The following is a 16,349-nucleotide window of genomic DNA, read 5'->3' on the forward strand; positions in this document are numbered from 1 at the left end:
ATTAAGTTAATTTTAACTCTGAAGGAAAATTAAGCAGGTAATTAAAATTTTGTCTTCCACGTATTTGAAATAAGTAGTTAGTTTATTAGGTCGTAGAATTTTTTTCGTTCTATAATTCCAACTTTCCATACTGTTACTTTTGATGCACCAGAATTTAAAATATTTTATTTTAAAGAAAGTTTACAGCTTTTTTTTTTTTTTTTTTTTTAAGGTGGAGCTCCTGCTGGTCCTGCAGGAACAGGCAAAACGGAATCTACAAAAGATTTAGCAAAATCCTTGGCTATACAGTGTGTTGTGTTCAACTGCTCAGAAGGGCTTGATTACAAGGTGAGGTTATTTTGTTGATTGATTGTAGTTTAACATTTTTTTAGCACCAAGGCTACGTGAGATGGAGTATGATGCTTAAAGTGAAATCTGTATCCCTACTTGGAATTTTATCCGAGGTTTATTATTAGGTTTTTATCCGAGGGGTAGTATTCCTATTAGTTGTCGAACCCGATAACACGCGCAGATTAAGCACGCGTGTTACAAGACTCCCACTGACCTGGAAATCCTTGAAAACCTGGAAATGTCGGGGAATGGGACTCAAAAAAAGTCCTTAGAAAGTCAGGGAATTTCATGGAAAGCTGAAAAATCTGTAAAAGTCAGGGAATTTTAGGTACAAATTTTTACTTCTCAGAACCCATTTTTGTTTTTGCTTTACTCGGGTATTTGGCAGGGGATATTATATTCAAAACAATTAGGGTTTCACCTCACAAGAGTAGGATAGAGTGAACAAGTTTTTCAAACTATGCTTAAAAGTAAAAGTTTGAATTTTGATTTTGTATCTCAAAGTGACGACGGATTTATTGTTCATAGCAACAATGACAGACTTAGCCCAAGGGCAAAATATAAATCTTGTAAAGTCAAGATGACTAGCCACGATAAAGAAACGAACAACTGTAAGGAGTGTGTTGAATGCAAGGAAACAGGGTGTCTATCGGTCACGAAAGTCATGAAAAAGTCACGAAATCAGAAAACGGTCATGAAAGTCAAGAAAACGTCACGAAATTTAGCTTTTGGGTCACGATTTTTTTTTTATCTGTACAAATATACGTATAGCCTGGAAAATTTTGTTCTATGAAACGTCAAAACTTACCACCAAAAATGTCTATGGTCTGCTTTAAACGGTACCAAATTACAAGCGAAGCACTCTTCCATCGCATGCACGAAAATTTGGCCTAATTCGCACCCAAATCGCTCTTGAAAATGTTACTAAATTTTGTGGTTTGGAAAAGAAAAGGTCACGAAAAAGTCACGAAATTTCATTTTGAAATTTTAGTAGACACCCTGGAAAACCAAGAAAACGTTTGATTGATTATGGTTTGCTATATGCAAATTATGGTTGAATGATAATTACACTATTTATATATATATATATATATATATATATATATATATATATATATATATATATATATATATATATATGTATATATGTATATATATATATATGTATATATGTATATATATATATATATATATATATATATATATATATATATATATATATATATATATATATATATATATATATATATATATATATATATATATATATATATATATAAATTCGTGACCTGGGAAACCCAGAAAAGTCAGGAAGTTAGTATTCACTAAGGAGGTTGGAACCCTGGCGTTAGGAATTTGGCCACGGAGCGTCGTCGTCTAGATAAACCTAATGGACATGTAGTTTATCGTGTTACGGAATGTTTTGGTTGAGAACATTTGACACTCATATGGATAGTATATTGTAGTATTAGTTAGATAACTTAACATTTTACGATTTTCTTTTTGATTGTCTAAAATACAGAAATATTTCTTCTAACGATTAAATTAAAATCAAGTCTGAAAGGGCTAAGGATAAACATGGTTTCAGCTTGTGTATCTTAATAACACGAACTGTTTTTGTAATTTTGCTTAATTTCTGCCGATTTTTTAATTATTATTTTTATAATCAACTTCTCTAATATTTTCCTGTTGCACTTAATATAATGTCAACTAATTACATTGAAATTAAATGATCAAACAAGTTTAATACAGTTTGAATTTTGAGGTAGTAATTCGGTGAAAATATCTGGCACTAATATATACTGTTACTCGTGTAGTAAGATGTCACAATTACACTAACATCTTTCCATAGTTAGTGACTCGAAACGTTAAAAAGCTCATCAAATTGGAAATGGGAGAGCACTACGTATTTTGACTCATTTTCTTATATCTATAGTTATGATAAACACAAATGGAGTGATGCAAGAGTACAGAAGGGTGCCTATGATACATAGTCGACTTTTACTGGCCTTCCTGAGCGACGCATTTAACCACTGGTACAATCTGATACATTGCAGATTACACTGGGATTGTGCTTGATAACAGTATCAGTTAAGCACGATCTGTGGAATGATGAAGGTAAAAGTGACACTTTTCTGAGAGGAGTTTATTTGTAGACTTTCCGCCGTCCATTGTAGCCACCCAGCAATAGTGAAACGGTGCAAAGAAGATAGTTTAATCGTCAGTAAAGCTGGTGTGGGTCTCACCATCCCAGAAGCACCATGCGGTATGTGGGCGGCCGGAAATTGTAAGAAGAACACTTCCCATCCTTCTTGAATCCTTAAATACAGTGCACGCCATTAAAAGAGCATTGACACAGGACAATCCCCCAACGCAGAGAAGTTTAGCCATGTGTCACAATATCTCAAAAGTCCCAATTTCCAACATTATCCGGAAGAATTTTGCTTTGGAAGCGCCTTACAATGTACGTGGACACCGCCTTATAAAGCATCACATCTAGGATAGGTTTACAAACACCAGAAAACTGAATGAAACATATCTCGCAGGGAACAAGTGGAAGTGAATGTGTACCCTGGATGAAAGGCAGCTCTACATAGGTGAGACCAGCAGAGTTTGATCGAGTTTCTACCATCAAACAAACCACAAGAGCCACGTTTACTTTTTGCTACAGTGCAAGGAAAAGTTTTGCAAGGGATTTCTGGTGGTGCGGGATATTGCAGACATCAAAATCATCGCAGCTTACTTCCAGAATAGTGTCGTGTATGACACAGAGATCTGCCACCTGTAGATTATAAATGTATGGGTCCACATAAACAAGGCAATCATCCATCCTGTACAATCATCCTAGGCATTCTACACAAAGAGAACGGAAATTCGAGTGATCCCATTTTCGTCTATCCCTATGAAACCTTTGGACACCTCATTAATGGACTACCTTAAGTTTGAAATACTTAAACAGACATTTGCTCGACGCCATGCTTATACTTTTCAGGGTCTTCGGAAAGTTGCCAAAGCGGTGCGTCGAACATTCTCCTCCCCATTATACACAGGAGCTCCATTAAATGGAAACTATATTGCTGAGCGATCGTTTGGGACCGTGGCCGTCACATGGAATGAAATCGGTAGTGAAGAAAGGAAATTTAGTAGTCAAATAAGTGGTTCAAAGTCGACTATTTATATCGTGGGCAACCGTCTGTGTTAGAATTAATTGATTCCTTTCTCATTATGAAAAAATAAATATGTAAATATATTTTCGTAATTTCAAAGTATGACAACTTGAAACTCAAGGGAATACAAAAAGGTGTCCGGTCTATATCCGACTGATCCTACCTACTGTCTAGTAGCTGGCGCGTGTACTTTTTGTACTTAGTGTCCCGGGTTCGATTCCCAGTTGGAGAGCACAAAAAATTAATTTCACAGTCATTCACTTTCATTAATCACCTGTCTTCTTTAGCTTAAAGGGCATAACTGTAGGGTATTACACTAAAAAAAATCATTTCACGTTTTTAAAAAAAATATTCGTTCGATTTCAAGGTGTACTTATCTTATGAAAAGCCACCACCGCCACAGGTTGTCGCCACCACCACCCCACCATTATGCACTACTGGTCGACATCGCAATTTCCACTTCAACAAACTATTTTGGGGCATAGGCAAGGAATTCTATCCTATACTTCCCTGCAAAGTTTCCATTGGCAGTGAAGGCAAGGTTGTAACATCGTTTCAGCAGTCCAAATGCACGGAAATTAACTTGACTGGCATCAGAGTTTATGACAGGAATTTCATGGAAAGCGATAACACGGAGTTCTGGTTCCTACTTCATGTCATGATGAAATCCTAGGGGAAGGGTGGATGCTTTGTCCATGTGCACCCGCACCTGATTCTTGTTGGCTCCGTACAAACGAGGAATATCTTTTCGATAGATTTGGACCTTGATTGGTTATTGGGAGTAGGTAGCGTTCACCTTCACGTTTTAATCTACCTTACATACCTCGAATTTCTCCTCGTAAACGTATGTGGCAAACATCGCAATTTCCTGCAAGAAACTTTCTCTGCACTGGCTGTAAAACTCGGTACGTTCCTTGCAAGAGATATCACGATACATAAGGCCCGAATGTTACCATTACACGTAAGATAAATATAGACATAACCTTGTAACAACCGGCTTCCATTTCTACCTCCTTTCTTCGAAGTGTCTTTTGTGCAGTTTGCGGCAGTTTGTCTTATGTTCACCAATGTGGCATCTGAAACGATTGTAAACCCGGCCCATATGTACTCACCGTAAGCCAAGATGGCAACAAATGACATAGGTGACAGTCCACTGTACATTAGATTTGATATCTGGGGCTTATGATGTTGGAGAGATGGATTCTTATGGATTAATTCTACGAAACACCTCAAATGACACTTTTGCTGATAACCTCGAATGGTCCCCTTTTACTATGAAATAGTTCTGCATGGTCTCAATTGCTTGGATGGAAAAGGATGGCTGTAATCCTAGCAAGGCCACGTTGTCTTTAGCTGTGGTCACTTCGATAGTTAGACATTTTCCCGATACTGTTACACTATTCGGTTGCACATAGCAGCAACATTTCATTTCGGCGCCTGCAAGCTGAGACAGGAGACTGGTAATTGCACCAGTTTTTCTTGGTTTCTGTCACACACTACACAGGTGACAGCAGCATTGCCAAATCGAGCAACCTGATCGACATAAACCGAACAACCTTCTGTATGATAGTAAGTATTTCAAGTCAATCAAATCGATATTTGTTTTCATAAATATGTACAAGTGCAACAATAAACTATATTCACAACTTATATATTTCAGATGATGGGCAGATTTTTCTCTGGCTTAGCGCAGTCTGGAGCTTGGTGCTGCTTTGACGAGTTCAACAGGATAGATATTGAAGTACTGTCTGTGATAGCACAGCAGTTAATTACAATAAGGAATGCTAAAGCGGCTAAACTTTCAATGTACGTAAAAAAGTATCTGTTTTGTTTCTTTAATGTGGATAAGTGATACACAAGATCAATACTAATAGTAGATATATCTGTATTATTGATCTAGTGGTATTTTAGAAATGAATCATCTGAATCCTTTGCACCGTAATCCTCTGAATTTCAACTGTCTTGAAAGTATTAAGCCATTGTTAATGTATGAGACGCATGTAAAAAAGGCTGATATTTAAAAAATAAGATAGAAGAAATTTATTGTGATTAATACATAAGTACATATCTTGGCTATTTTTCTATTTAGTCAGCATAAACCCGAGGTCATTTCTGGTAGCCTGGCACAAACTACCATATACACTGTGTAAAAATCTGCCGCGTGAGAGTACAACTGATATCTTCAACACTTCACTGTCGTTGAAATTCTTCAATGGAAGCCATTTTTTCAGGCGAAGAAAAAGAAAGAAATCGCTGGAGACTAGGTCGGACCTGTAAGGAGGATGGTTGAATAATTCCCATCGAAATTTTTGAGGTGTCTCAACAAGACAAGCATCTTTGTGTAGACGGGCATTGTCATGGATCAGAAGAATTCCATAGCGTAGCATTCCTCTCCGCCGATTGTGGATGGCATGTCGCAGATTATTCAGTGTTCGGCAATACACTTCTTTTGAAGTAGTTCGCCCTGGTTCCAATAATTCCACAAAAATCATACCCTTTTAGTCCTAAAACGGGTTGCCATGATCCTCTGTACAGATGGTGTTAGTTTAAACTTCTTCGCATTAGGAGAATCAGAGTACCGCCATTACATTGACTGCTACTTCTCTTCTGTGGTTTCATCTCCAGTCACTATGTGAGAAAAGAGATCATCCTCAGTCTTTCTCAGCTGATCAAAATATCACGTGCAGTTGTCTTTGTGAGGATCTGTCAGCATTTTTGGTACTCCTTTGCACACAGTTTGTAATAAACCGTCTTGTCAGTCATAGTTTGATGCACTTTTTTCGCAGAAACTTCTAGAAACTCTTTGGCGAGTTCAGTTATTTGAACCGGCAATTGCACCGCACTTTCTCGTTAACATGTTTCATTAGTTCGTCCTTCTGAACACTTTGCCTTCTGCTACGTTCATCTTTGTGAACATTTGAACGACCTTCCCTGAACTTTCTGCACAATTGGCTGATCTTCCCTTCACTCATTACTGCCAGTCCTTAAATGGCACACAATTCCTGATGAATATCAGCGGCATTTTGTCCTTGGCGTTCAGAAATCGTAGGACAGACTTCAGATTTGGCGGGATTTTGTATTATGGCAGCCATTTTACCTTACTGCTACTCGCACGAAGGGGAGGGGGACTATTCTATCTCTGTTCGAGCACAGTATATTAGAGCATGCCCCTGCGTAAATTCAACTTCATCAGTGTTGCCAACTCTGCGTAAAAATATCTGCCTTTTTTCACATGCACCTCGTAAGAGAAACGAGAGACAATTTGAATAATTAAGAATCATCGGACGATGACATGACTGCAGCGCAGATATAAATGTAATACAGCAGTTTCATGTATGGTCAGGAATTGCAGTAAATGAAGGCTGCATGATTTTTTTAAAAAATTTTATTATGAATATGTTACTCACAAGTACACTTTTCCCAGACCTTAGGGTAAAGACATACCGAAGATAACCTCGCGATTGATGTCGAGGTTTAAGTCGCGGTCGCTACCACCATGTCTAGATCTAGATGGATGAAGGTTGCACATAGCCAAGAGGTCTCGCTGTAAGTTCTCAGTTTGAGGAGAAACGCTGTGACGCGTGTGAAATTATTCTGTCAGTGCATAAAAATCATTGCGAAACCACATTCTGAAATTGAAAAGACCAAACAGTTTATAAATAGAAATGGACGCGAGACGAGACATGAGAAATGCTAAAGTCTCGTCTCATGTTTGGCAAAAATATTTGAATCTCATCTCTTGTCCATCTCTATCAATAAATCAAAGACTTTTACCTTTTCTCAATTTTCTGTGAAGAAATGCCCTATTTCAGCACTCAGACGAGAAATCATTCAATTTCCCAGCAAAATATTAACTTCACCAAATGAAGTTTCGTCACTGCAATTCCATTATTCGACGTTGCTTCCCTATGGGTACGTGCTTGTCTTTACAAGTATTTCTTTACCTCATATCAGTAATGAATTTCTTTGTCTCATATCAGTAATGAATTTTTTTACCTCATATGAGTAAGAATTTTGAAGAAATTCTTTTTTATTAATCTCGAAATTTGGGGGGAGGGATCCGTGAAGTTTTTAGCATAGATATGATAAACACTAAGCTTCTTTTTTGTTTAGAAATTCCGGAATTTAGGGACTTCAGCCTGAAAGCTGCCCCTCTCCATAACCGCTACTAGCTTATATAATATAATAATAAGCTACAGTATAATTCTCAAATAAATATGAATAATTTATCTAACATTTCCATTTGTGTTGTTCCTTCCATTCTCTGTTTTAAATTTTGCATATTATGATGTTTGTGCTTCTTATCCTATATTGCTGAAACATTCCTCAGTAGTTCTACTAATATGTCTTTTATAATCGAATTTAAAGTGCAGCAAAACCTTTTGAGCATAGATATACACAATCCTCTGCAGATGAAATTCTGAACAAACGTTCTGACGTTTTATTCCGTACAGCGCTTCAGAGAGAACCAATGAGACCACGAGCTACAGCGATGCTTCCACTGAACATAGATGTAAAAACAAACTCGGTTGTTTATCATCGCGACCACCAATTCACCATCGCGGTCGATCTCTAGGTCGCGATGTAGCGTACATCTCCAGCATGTGCTTATCCATTTGAATCTGTGTGTTTGTGCCATTATGGAGGTAGCGACCGCGACTTAAACCTCGACCTCGATCGCGAGGTATCTTCGTATGTTTTTACCGTAAGAATTAATAAGGAATACTACTTTGACCAGATTAATAATAATAATAATAATAATAATAATAAACTTCCCTAACTGCTAGCAACTGGTGTTATCAGATCACGAAATGCACCTCCATTTCTCATTTGTAATGTCCCAGGGAGCATGGGCGGCGATTAGGGGGGGCAAAGGGGGGCAGTTGCCCCCCCACTTTTCTGAAATGGCCTATTAATGTATATAGTTTCAACCAGGGAAATTTGTATATTAACATTGATATAAAAATATTCAGACCATGTCTTGCCCCCCCACTTTTAACGTCCAATCGCCGCCACTGCCAGGGAGGAGGACATTTCTGGCAAAAGAGGACCCAGCTATGTGAGCTCCCCATCAGCCCAAATTTGTCGTCTTCGATTTTTCTTTTTTTCTTTTCTTTTTTTAACAAAGCTACAATCACTTTTAAGAAGTAAACATTACACACCATGGTTGTGGTTAAGAAGACTATGAGACAGATAATGATCATTTCAACAGCCCAGTAGTGCTTCACAAAGCTGAAGAGACGGCGGGAGAAGTGTGTGTGAGATTCTAAGATATCTCCGTTGTTCTAGGCACGTTATATATTGTGTTTCATATTACTTCGTTGGATCCTTTCCAAATCGACTTCGTATTGAGACTAGTGTTTGAAAAGTTGTTGTCAAATGTTTGGAAAAGGAGCTGTTTTGGTGGGAGAAAGTTTTCTACTTATGCAGTACATGCTATTGGTAGTGGGAATATTGTATGCATTTCTTATGAGCGTAATTGTGGTTTTTCAATGTTTAAACAACTACATACTTTCATGAGTCAATTATTCGCTCTCTCGATCAGTTTCAAGCTTTCTAATTTAACTTCTTTTAGTTTTAAATCAGTGTAAATGTAAAAGAGCGTGGCCTACATCACTTTACTGTAATGAATGGTTTGCCTTATGCTCAAGTTTCACAATTAACATCTTATTATTTTCGGAAGTTGAATTAAGATTTTTCACGTCAGTCTTCCGAGTTTGAAGATATCTCCTCCATAGTTTAGAATACTACCATCGCATATTATGCTCAATCTATAAGTTTTTAAGACAGTTATTTACTGCAGTTGAATACTGTTGTACAGCCTAAAACGTATGCACCGGAAAGTGTATCATTTGCATTACGTACAGTATATATTTGTCCTTTCTAACTTCTACCTTGCTTCAAAAACATTGCTTAAGCTATAAAATTACCTTATTAACTGGCTAGGATTATGTATCTTCAGCTAAAATAACTACTAAATAGTTTAAGAGAATATTTTTCTTTATCGATATTTTTTCTAAATGTAACTCTATAAAGTTCTGTAGTCAAACTTATTTCTACTATTTACCAAAGTAAGGAAGTTTTTTTTTTTTTTCCTTTTTTAAGGTTCATGTTTGAAGGAAGAGAAATCAAGTTGGTTCCAAAATGTGCAGCATTCATTACAATGAACCCTGGTTATGCAGGAAGAACTGAATTACCAGATAATTTAAAAGCCTTGTTTCGGCCTATATCTATGATGGTCCCTGATTACGGTAATAATACTTATGCATGTCTCTTTATATCTTTAACTAATAGATTCTATATTAACGGAAGGAGGAAACAAGCGATTTTTAACACACCAACTCCTTTATAGTTGAAAATTCAGTAATACACAAAGAGTGAAAACGTGCACGATTGGATCGGGACTCGAACCAGGGATCTTCGGCGCAGTCGTTTTTTCAGAAAAAATGTTCCGGGGTGGGTACTGCTGCTACTATTCTATTTATTATTATATATAGAATAATATATAGACGTATTAGTTTGGTCCGCTCCGGGGGGAGCACTCAGAACTCCGGGGGAGCAGTGCCCCCCCCCCAAAAGCATGTCTGGAAGAAATACTGCTTCGGCGTACCATACCGATGTGTCAGCACTGCGCTACCCAGTCTGCTCCCAGAACAGTCATACACTTTCTCACTCCTAAAGTCACTCTTAATAATAATAATAATAAGTTCTTTCACTAATTGCGTATCATTGATTTCGCACCTATAGAGGAGTTGGTGTGTTAAAAATCAGTTGTTTCCTCCTTCGTTAATGTAATAATAATAATGTAATCCATAAGTTATTATTGTATTAATAATACAATTATCAATATAATAACAATACGTCAGAGGTGTTCTAAATATAGACACTGGATTGTCCAAGCACAACAGGAAGTTGTATAAACCATGTGGTCTGAATGAAAAGATAAAAACACAGATTTCAGGAGTGAGAGAGTGATGGCTATTTTAGGACTAGGCTGGATAGCATAGTGGTTAACGCATCGGCACAATACGCCGAAGATCCCAGTTTCGAGTCTTGGTCCTGTCGTGCACTTTTTCACTCATTGTATATGAATGAATTCTGTATTATTACTTTATTGTTAAGTCGTAGAATGAGTTTTTCTGTTTTTAAATTCTATCAACTCCAGAAAGGGACGGAAATGGAGTTGAAAGGAGGATAAAAGATTGGATGCTACATACTTCTGTAACACGAATCGAATATATTTTAATAATTTCATATAATAACTAAGAAACCGTCTTTATATTTGAATCAAGGTAACTTCAACAAAAGCTGGCATTGTATATTAAAATAGTTGGGTACGTACAAAATGCTTTCATATAGCATACCTAATCTCTTTAATTTCCTTTTCCATTTTGTAGCCGATAAAGGGTATGAACAAATGCACTTTTAGATTTGAATTCGGTGAAGGAGAAGGGATAGGTAATCTATTAATTGTGGGCTTCAACAATATCTTCGCGTTTCATTAATATGTACTGTGAACTAGTAAATCTTTATTATTTATGAAACAACAGATTCCGTATAAATGTTTTGAATTCTGACAGACATTTAATTTGAATACGTAAAAATTTAGGCTAAGCGTCTTAAAGTAAGTGAAATAAAGAAAACAGAAAATAAATTGGAATATATTAAATGAAATGTTGGATATGAGGCACTATAAACTTACTTTAAAAGAAGTATTCTCAATGCATCTTACAAGCAAGGTTTTCCAAGTGTCACACTCCGATTTGCTTGAAACTCCTGGGGTGAATAAAGGAATCAGAAGTAGGATATATGTTTTTATTATTATTATTATTATTATTATTATTATTATTATTATTATTATTATTATTATTATTATTATTATTATTATCGGCCAACGTGAGGGATGAAGGGTAATCAGGGCAAGCAAATCGGAGTGACACTTGGAAAACCTTGCTTGTTAATTGATTATCTCCGTACAATTTCAACAACTCCTCTTGTCTTTTGTAGCTGGTTCGGAGTTTCCTACGGCAAACTTACATCATATCTCGTGTGTGATGTCATCGTGTACTTTTTCCTGCTACTGATCAGTAGAATGAGATTATACAACTTAGTTGAAGGTTGCGACTTATTCTTCCGAGCTTACTGTTGTACTTGTTATGAAGAATTATTTTCATCTTTTTACTTTTATTCTTCGGTTCAATAATTTGCTCTTCAGTAGCTACATGTTGCTCTAATATGGCTTGTTACCTGCTTTATTTTCCTGTATTGTATCACTCATCCTATTTTGATTGTTCATTGTTACTCCAAAAATATCAAAAATTATTCACATTTTTAATTAATTGTTCATTCGTTCTCATTTGATTGTAGCTATTACAATAGTTTTGTTTTTGGTCCCAGTTTTTCTATCTCTTTTCACTTTAATACCTGTTGAACTTCTCTCTTCGTTCTAGCTGTAATTGTGACGTTATTGGCATAGTTTAATATCTGGTTTAATGTATTAAAGATAGTCCTTTTTTCATCTATTTTGTTTATATAATGTGTCAATCAGTAAATTTCTATTAGCACTGTCAAAAGAGGTCATAAAACTTACAAGTGTTTCTACCTTGGCATTACAACTGTGTTGATTTGTTTAATGTGCTGTTTCTTGCGGCTTGCTTTTCCTCTTAATACCAGTCATCGTATTTCATGTGACAATAATCAAAACCTGTTGTATTTCGTCTTGCATCAGAGGCAAACTTTCCAATGACCTGGAAAAGTCAAGGAATTCAGCGTACTTATGAAAAGTATTGGAAAAGTCAAGAATTTGATGAAAAGCTGAAAAATCTAGTTAACCAGGAATGTTGAGTGTGTTCTTTCACTTCCCAGAACTCTTTTGTACCGGATTATTTGAAAGGAAATATTTTATAAAATAATTTGTTTTGCAAACTTCTGTAATAGCACACATATTATATACATGCACATGGATAGATGAAAAACTCCTTTTCGTGAAAAATTTGTTACTTTTTTACATCATATAAGGACCTGGAAATTTGTAAATCGTAACCTGGAAAACCTGGTAAAGTTACAGAATTCGTGCTCGCAAAATAAGTGGAAACCCCTGCAAGGACAAATAACACTTTTTTCCCCCCCGAGGTTTAAATTCTGGTTCCTAAACAACGTTGTTTCTTCGAAGTTTGAGTTGTTAGCCTAACGTTCAATCTCGGCCTGGAGGAGCAGGAATTTGTAGTCAGTGTCCTCTTTTCTTAACCTTTTTTTCTAACTCATTCTACCACTTGAAAGATGGTTTATTCCCACCGGAAAACCTCTGATATTTGGTGTTCGTTCCCTAAATCACCATCTGGGAAGGCGTCTGGTAAGAGTCCATTTTCTCCTCAGTATTTACTGTAACAGATGAAGTCTTTTACAGTGCCTTTTTGTTATTATTTCCTAGTATGTATATAAAAGAAAGCTATTAAATTTTCTCCATATATCTATAACCCAAACTTTTTATTTCAGCTCTTATAGCTGAAGTTATATTGTACTCTGAGGGATTTCAGAATTCGAAACGTCTGGGTCAGAAAATGACGTTAATGTATAAGCTATGCAGTGAACAACTTTCTCAGCAAGATCATTATGATTTTGGAATGAGGTATGTAACATAATCCAAGGCAGCTTAAATATTATTTAACTTAATACTTTCTTTCATTCGTTCTACATATAGTGGAAATAAAATTTAATTTTCAGCGTTCAATAACTTCCAGCAATTTGCACTTTTTATTAAGTTATATTATGGTTTAAGATCAACTGAAATTAATATACGCGTAGTAGTACTTGTTTTAGATAGCATACAGTAAGTAAAGTATAGCAAAGGACAATAGTACAAGTTTTTTTTTTTTTTGGAAAAACTTACTTCATTTGTTGATATAAATAGTAAGCACTGTAAGGAATTACATTTTAGTTAAAACGTATGATAAAATATTGAATAACATTCTATAACAATCAAAAATATTAATGCATATTTTTGCTTGCTTGTGGAGTATTGAAATGAGTTCTCCAGGCACACGTAGATACATAGGCGTCGACATTTAAGTTTGTCAATAGGTGCTCAGGCTTCGGCACTATTCTTTTTATATTCTTTATTATTATTATTATTATTATTATTATTATTATTATTATTATTATTATTATTATTATTATTATTATTATTATTATTATTATTACATTTACATTTAGTAGATCCATTAGACCGATGGTTTCGAAATTCTTATTGAGAGGCGAGAAATACTGTCAATACCTGCTGAAATAAAATGAACCGTGAAATTATTTCTAAATTGCAAAGACAGCTCTTTTTTGAAATTTTATTTTAATTTATTTTAGCACGATTTCGTAAATTTCATATTGAACAAAATTTCTAACATTAAGATTTTGTTTGTGAATTTCAAAGTGTTTAGCAATATTGGTCAAAATAAGGAGACAGAAAATTATTAAAATAGTAGTGATTACAGAACATTTGAGGATAATTTGAGTGAAAATAGAAAATAATTCAACTGTCTTGTAATTTACGTAAAGCATTTTACATTTTTAAAAATATAAATTAACAACATCAGACACCAAGTTCTTTAAAGAAATAATTACACAAAATTACACTCGTGGGTTATTATTGTCATTGTAATGTTATATCTCTCGATTCTGGATATGCTGTAAATCTGAAGAGTTTAAAATAAGTATTGTTAAATTATTATTTAACACATATGTATCCCTATCTAAAATTTAACCTGGGATCATATGCACTATAATTTCTGTTTATTATTTGCCGCATGAAAGTGTAATTTCGAAGTTAATTCGAATTCAAAAATTCAATAGGCGCTCGCATTCTTTAAATACCCCAATAAATGGGTGCTTGAGCCCCGAGGACGTACATGGTCGGTGCCTATGCGTAGACATGTTAATTTTTGTACTAAATTAATATATCATTAATTGTAAATATCTTACATAATTTGATATTATTTCTCCCAAAGAGCTGTAAAAAGTGTACTGGTGATGGCAGGAGGCCTCTGTCGTGCAAATCCTGATAAAAGTGAGGATGAAGTACTAATCAGAGCCTTAAGAGATAGCAACTTGCCTAAGTTTTTAGCTGACGATGCAATATTATTTCAGGTATGTGATAAAAATTATCTTCAAATAAATAAGATTGTTTAATATAAGTCTTGAGGACGCTCAATAAAGTAACTCCTAATGTTTAATATTTTTTTCTTAAATCGTTTTAGGGAATATTAACTGATTTATTTCCCGGTGTTCAAATACCAGAACAAGATTATGGTCTTTTCCAACAAGCTGTTATAGAAGTCATGGAAAGTGAATTGTTGCAACCGGAGCCTTGCATGATCAAAAAAGTCATTCAGCTTCATGAGACAATGATTGTTCGACATGGTGTTATGCTTGTAGGGCCAACCGGCGGTGGTAAAACCACAGTTTATGAGGTAATTTATAATATGATCTTTCAGAAGTTACTTGTTTTATAATAAGGAATTCCGTAAATCTAAATTGTCACTAATAATTCTATAATACTATTAGCGTTTTAAAAAAACAATTCTTTAGATCTAATTGAACTGAACAAAATGATATAGATGAGTGCAAATCCTCATGCGTAGTTTCCGAGAAAGCAGAAAAAATGTAAACATAAAAGTGCATGCAGTACGACAACCACGCCTCCTATTCAGATGAAACTGACATTGAAGTATACATTAGTCAAACCCTTTATTGTGATCCTAGTAACATGACGATATACAATAGGGTGGGTCGAAAAAAGCGATTTTTCGACTATCGAATTTTAATAGTGCAAAAAATTCCATATTCTCGTAGTAATAAACGGAAAAATATTTTTAGAAATTCCTATGTTTAATCTTAAGATCACACAAAAGGCCTAAAATTTGAAAAAGAAAAAAAAAGTAACCGAAATGTTTTTTCTGACTCCTAATAGCATGAAATTACTTTATTTTAACGTTAGGTGCTTGATAATAGTAAGGAGAACATCATAATCTAGTGGTTAGAGCGTTGGACTCTTGTCCGCGTGGTCCCGGGTTCGATTTCCGTCCGGTGTTTCCCAATTTTCGGCGTCCACCCGGCGTCGTGAGGCAAACTGGGGAGTCACATGAAAACAAGACGTGACGGCCAATTAGGTCTAAAAAGCTCCTGATGCGCTTGTTAGGGACAGGGTGTCGCAGCGCGTTGACCACATGTGCTCGCCGCTAGGCTGGATGTAGTTCAGCCGGTCGCTAGCGGATGGCGCTGGAGCAGGCTTGGGCTCTCAAATCGGGCCGTTACGCCAAGTGGTTTGGTTTGATTTTGACTTGATAATAGTAAAATTACTTTTTAAGTTGTTATGGTACACTCATGTCCAAAATTATTGTCGCATGTCTAAAATATGTTGTTGTATGAATATAATTTGATAACGAATTCGACCGGTATTTCTTATAATGTTAATATGTGTATAATCGGCAAAGACATGTATGTGGAAAACTTTATGTCAAAAGAGCAGTAAATAAGAACAATAAAACGAAAATAAAACTTTCTTGTCCATTTAGCAACATTTTGTTTTACTCATTCTAATTTTCGTATTTATAATTCTTTTCCTATGAAATTTACCACAAATATACATTTCCCGATTATACATATAATATCAGTATTAAAAGTACCCTCCAAAATCATTATCAAATTGTATTCTTACAAGAAGACAGTTATAGATATGCGGCAATCATTTTAGACATGAGTGTACATTTAGAGTTCGCGCGTAAGCCCTAAAGTTAATGGATTTCGATGATTTATTTATTTATTTATTTTTCAGTATTACAAACAGACGAACTGCTTTGCTAC

The 16,349-nt window shown here is 35.3% G+C and overlaps 1 protein-coding gene across 1 annotated transcript in view; it reads left to right on the plus strand.

Annotated features, from left to right (window-relative positions):
- Dhc16F (Dynein heavy chain at 16F) overlaps positions 1 to 16,349 on the plus strand; it is a 418,273-nt gene that overhangs the window by 166,158 nt on the left and 235,766 nt on the right. Inside the window, exons 28-33 of the mRNA XM_081735970.1 lie at positions 212 to 327; positions 5,158 to 5,303; positions 9,603 to 9,748; positions 12,993 to 13,125; positions 14,495 to 14,633; positions 14,744 to 14,956. Of these exons, the coding sequence (XP_081592096.1) occupies positions 212 to 327; positions 5,158 to 5,303; positions 9,603 to 9,748; positions 12,993 to 13,125; positions 14,495 to 14,633; positions 14,744 to 14,956 (893 nt within the window). The remainder of the gene's footprint in view (positions 1 to 211; positions 328 to 5,157; positions 5,304 to 9,602; positions 9,749 to 12,992; positions 13,126 to 14,494; positions 14,634 to 14,743; positions 14,957 to 16,349) is intronic.

This window comes from Thermobia domestica, chromosome 13 (assembly GCF_964235325.1).
Source record: "Thermobia domestica chromosome 13, izTheDome1.hap1.1, whole genome shotgun sequence".
In the NCBI taxonomy this organism is placed as follows: domain Eukaryota; kingdom Metazoa; phylum Arthropoda; class Insecta; order Zygentoma; family Lepismatidae; genus Thermobia; species Thermobia domestica.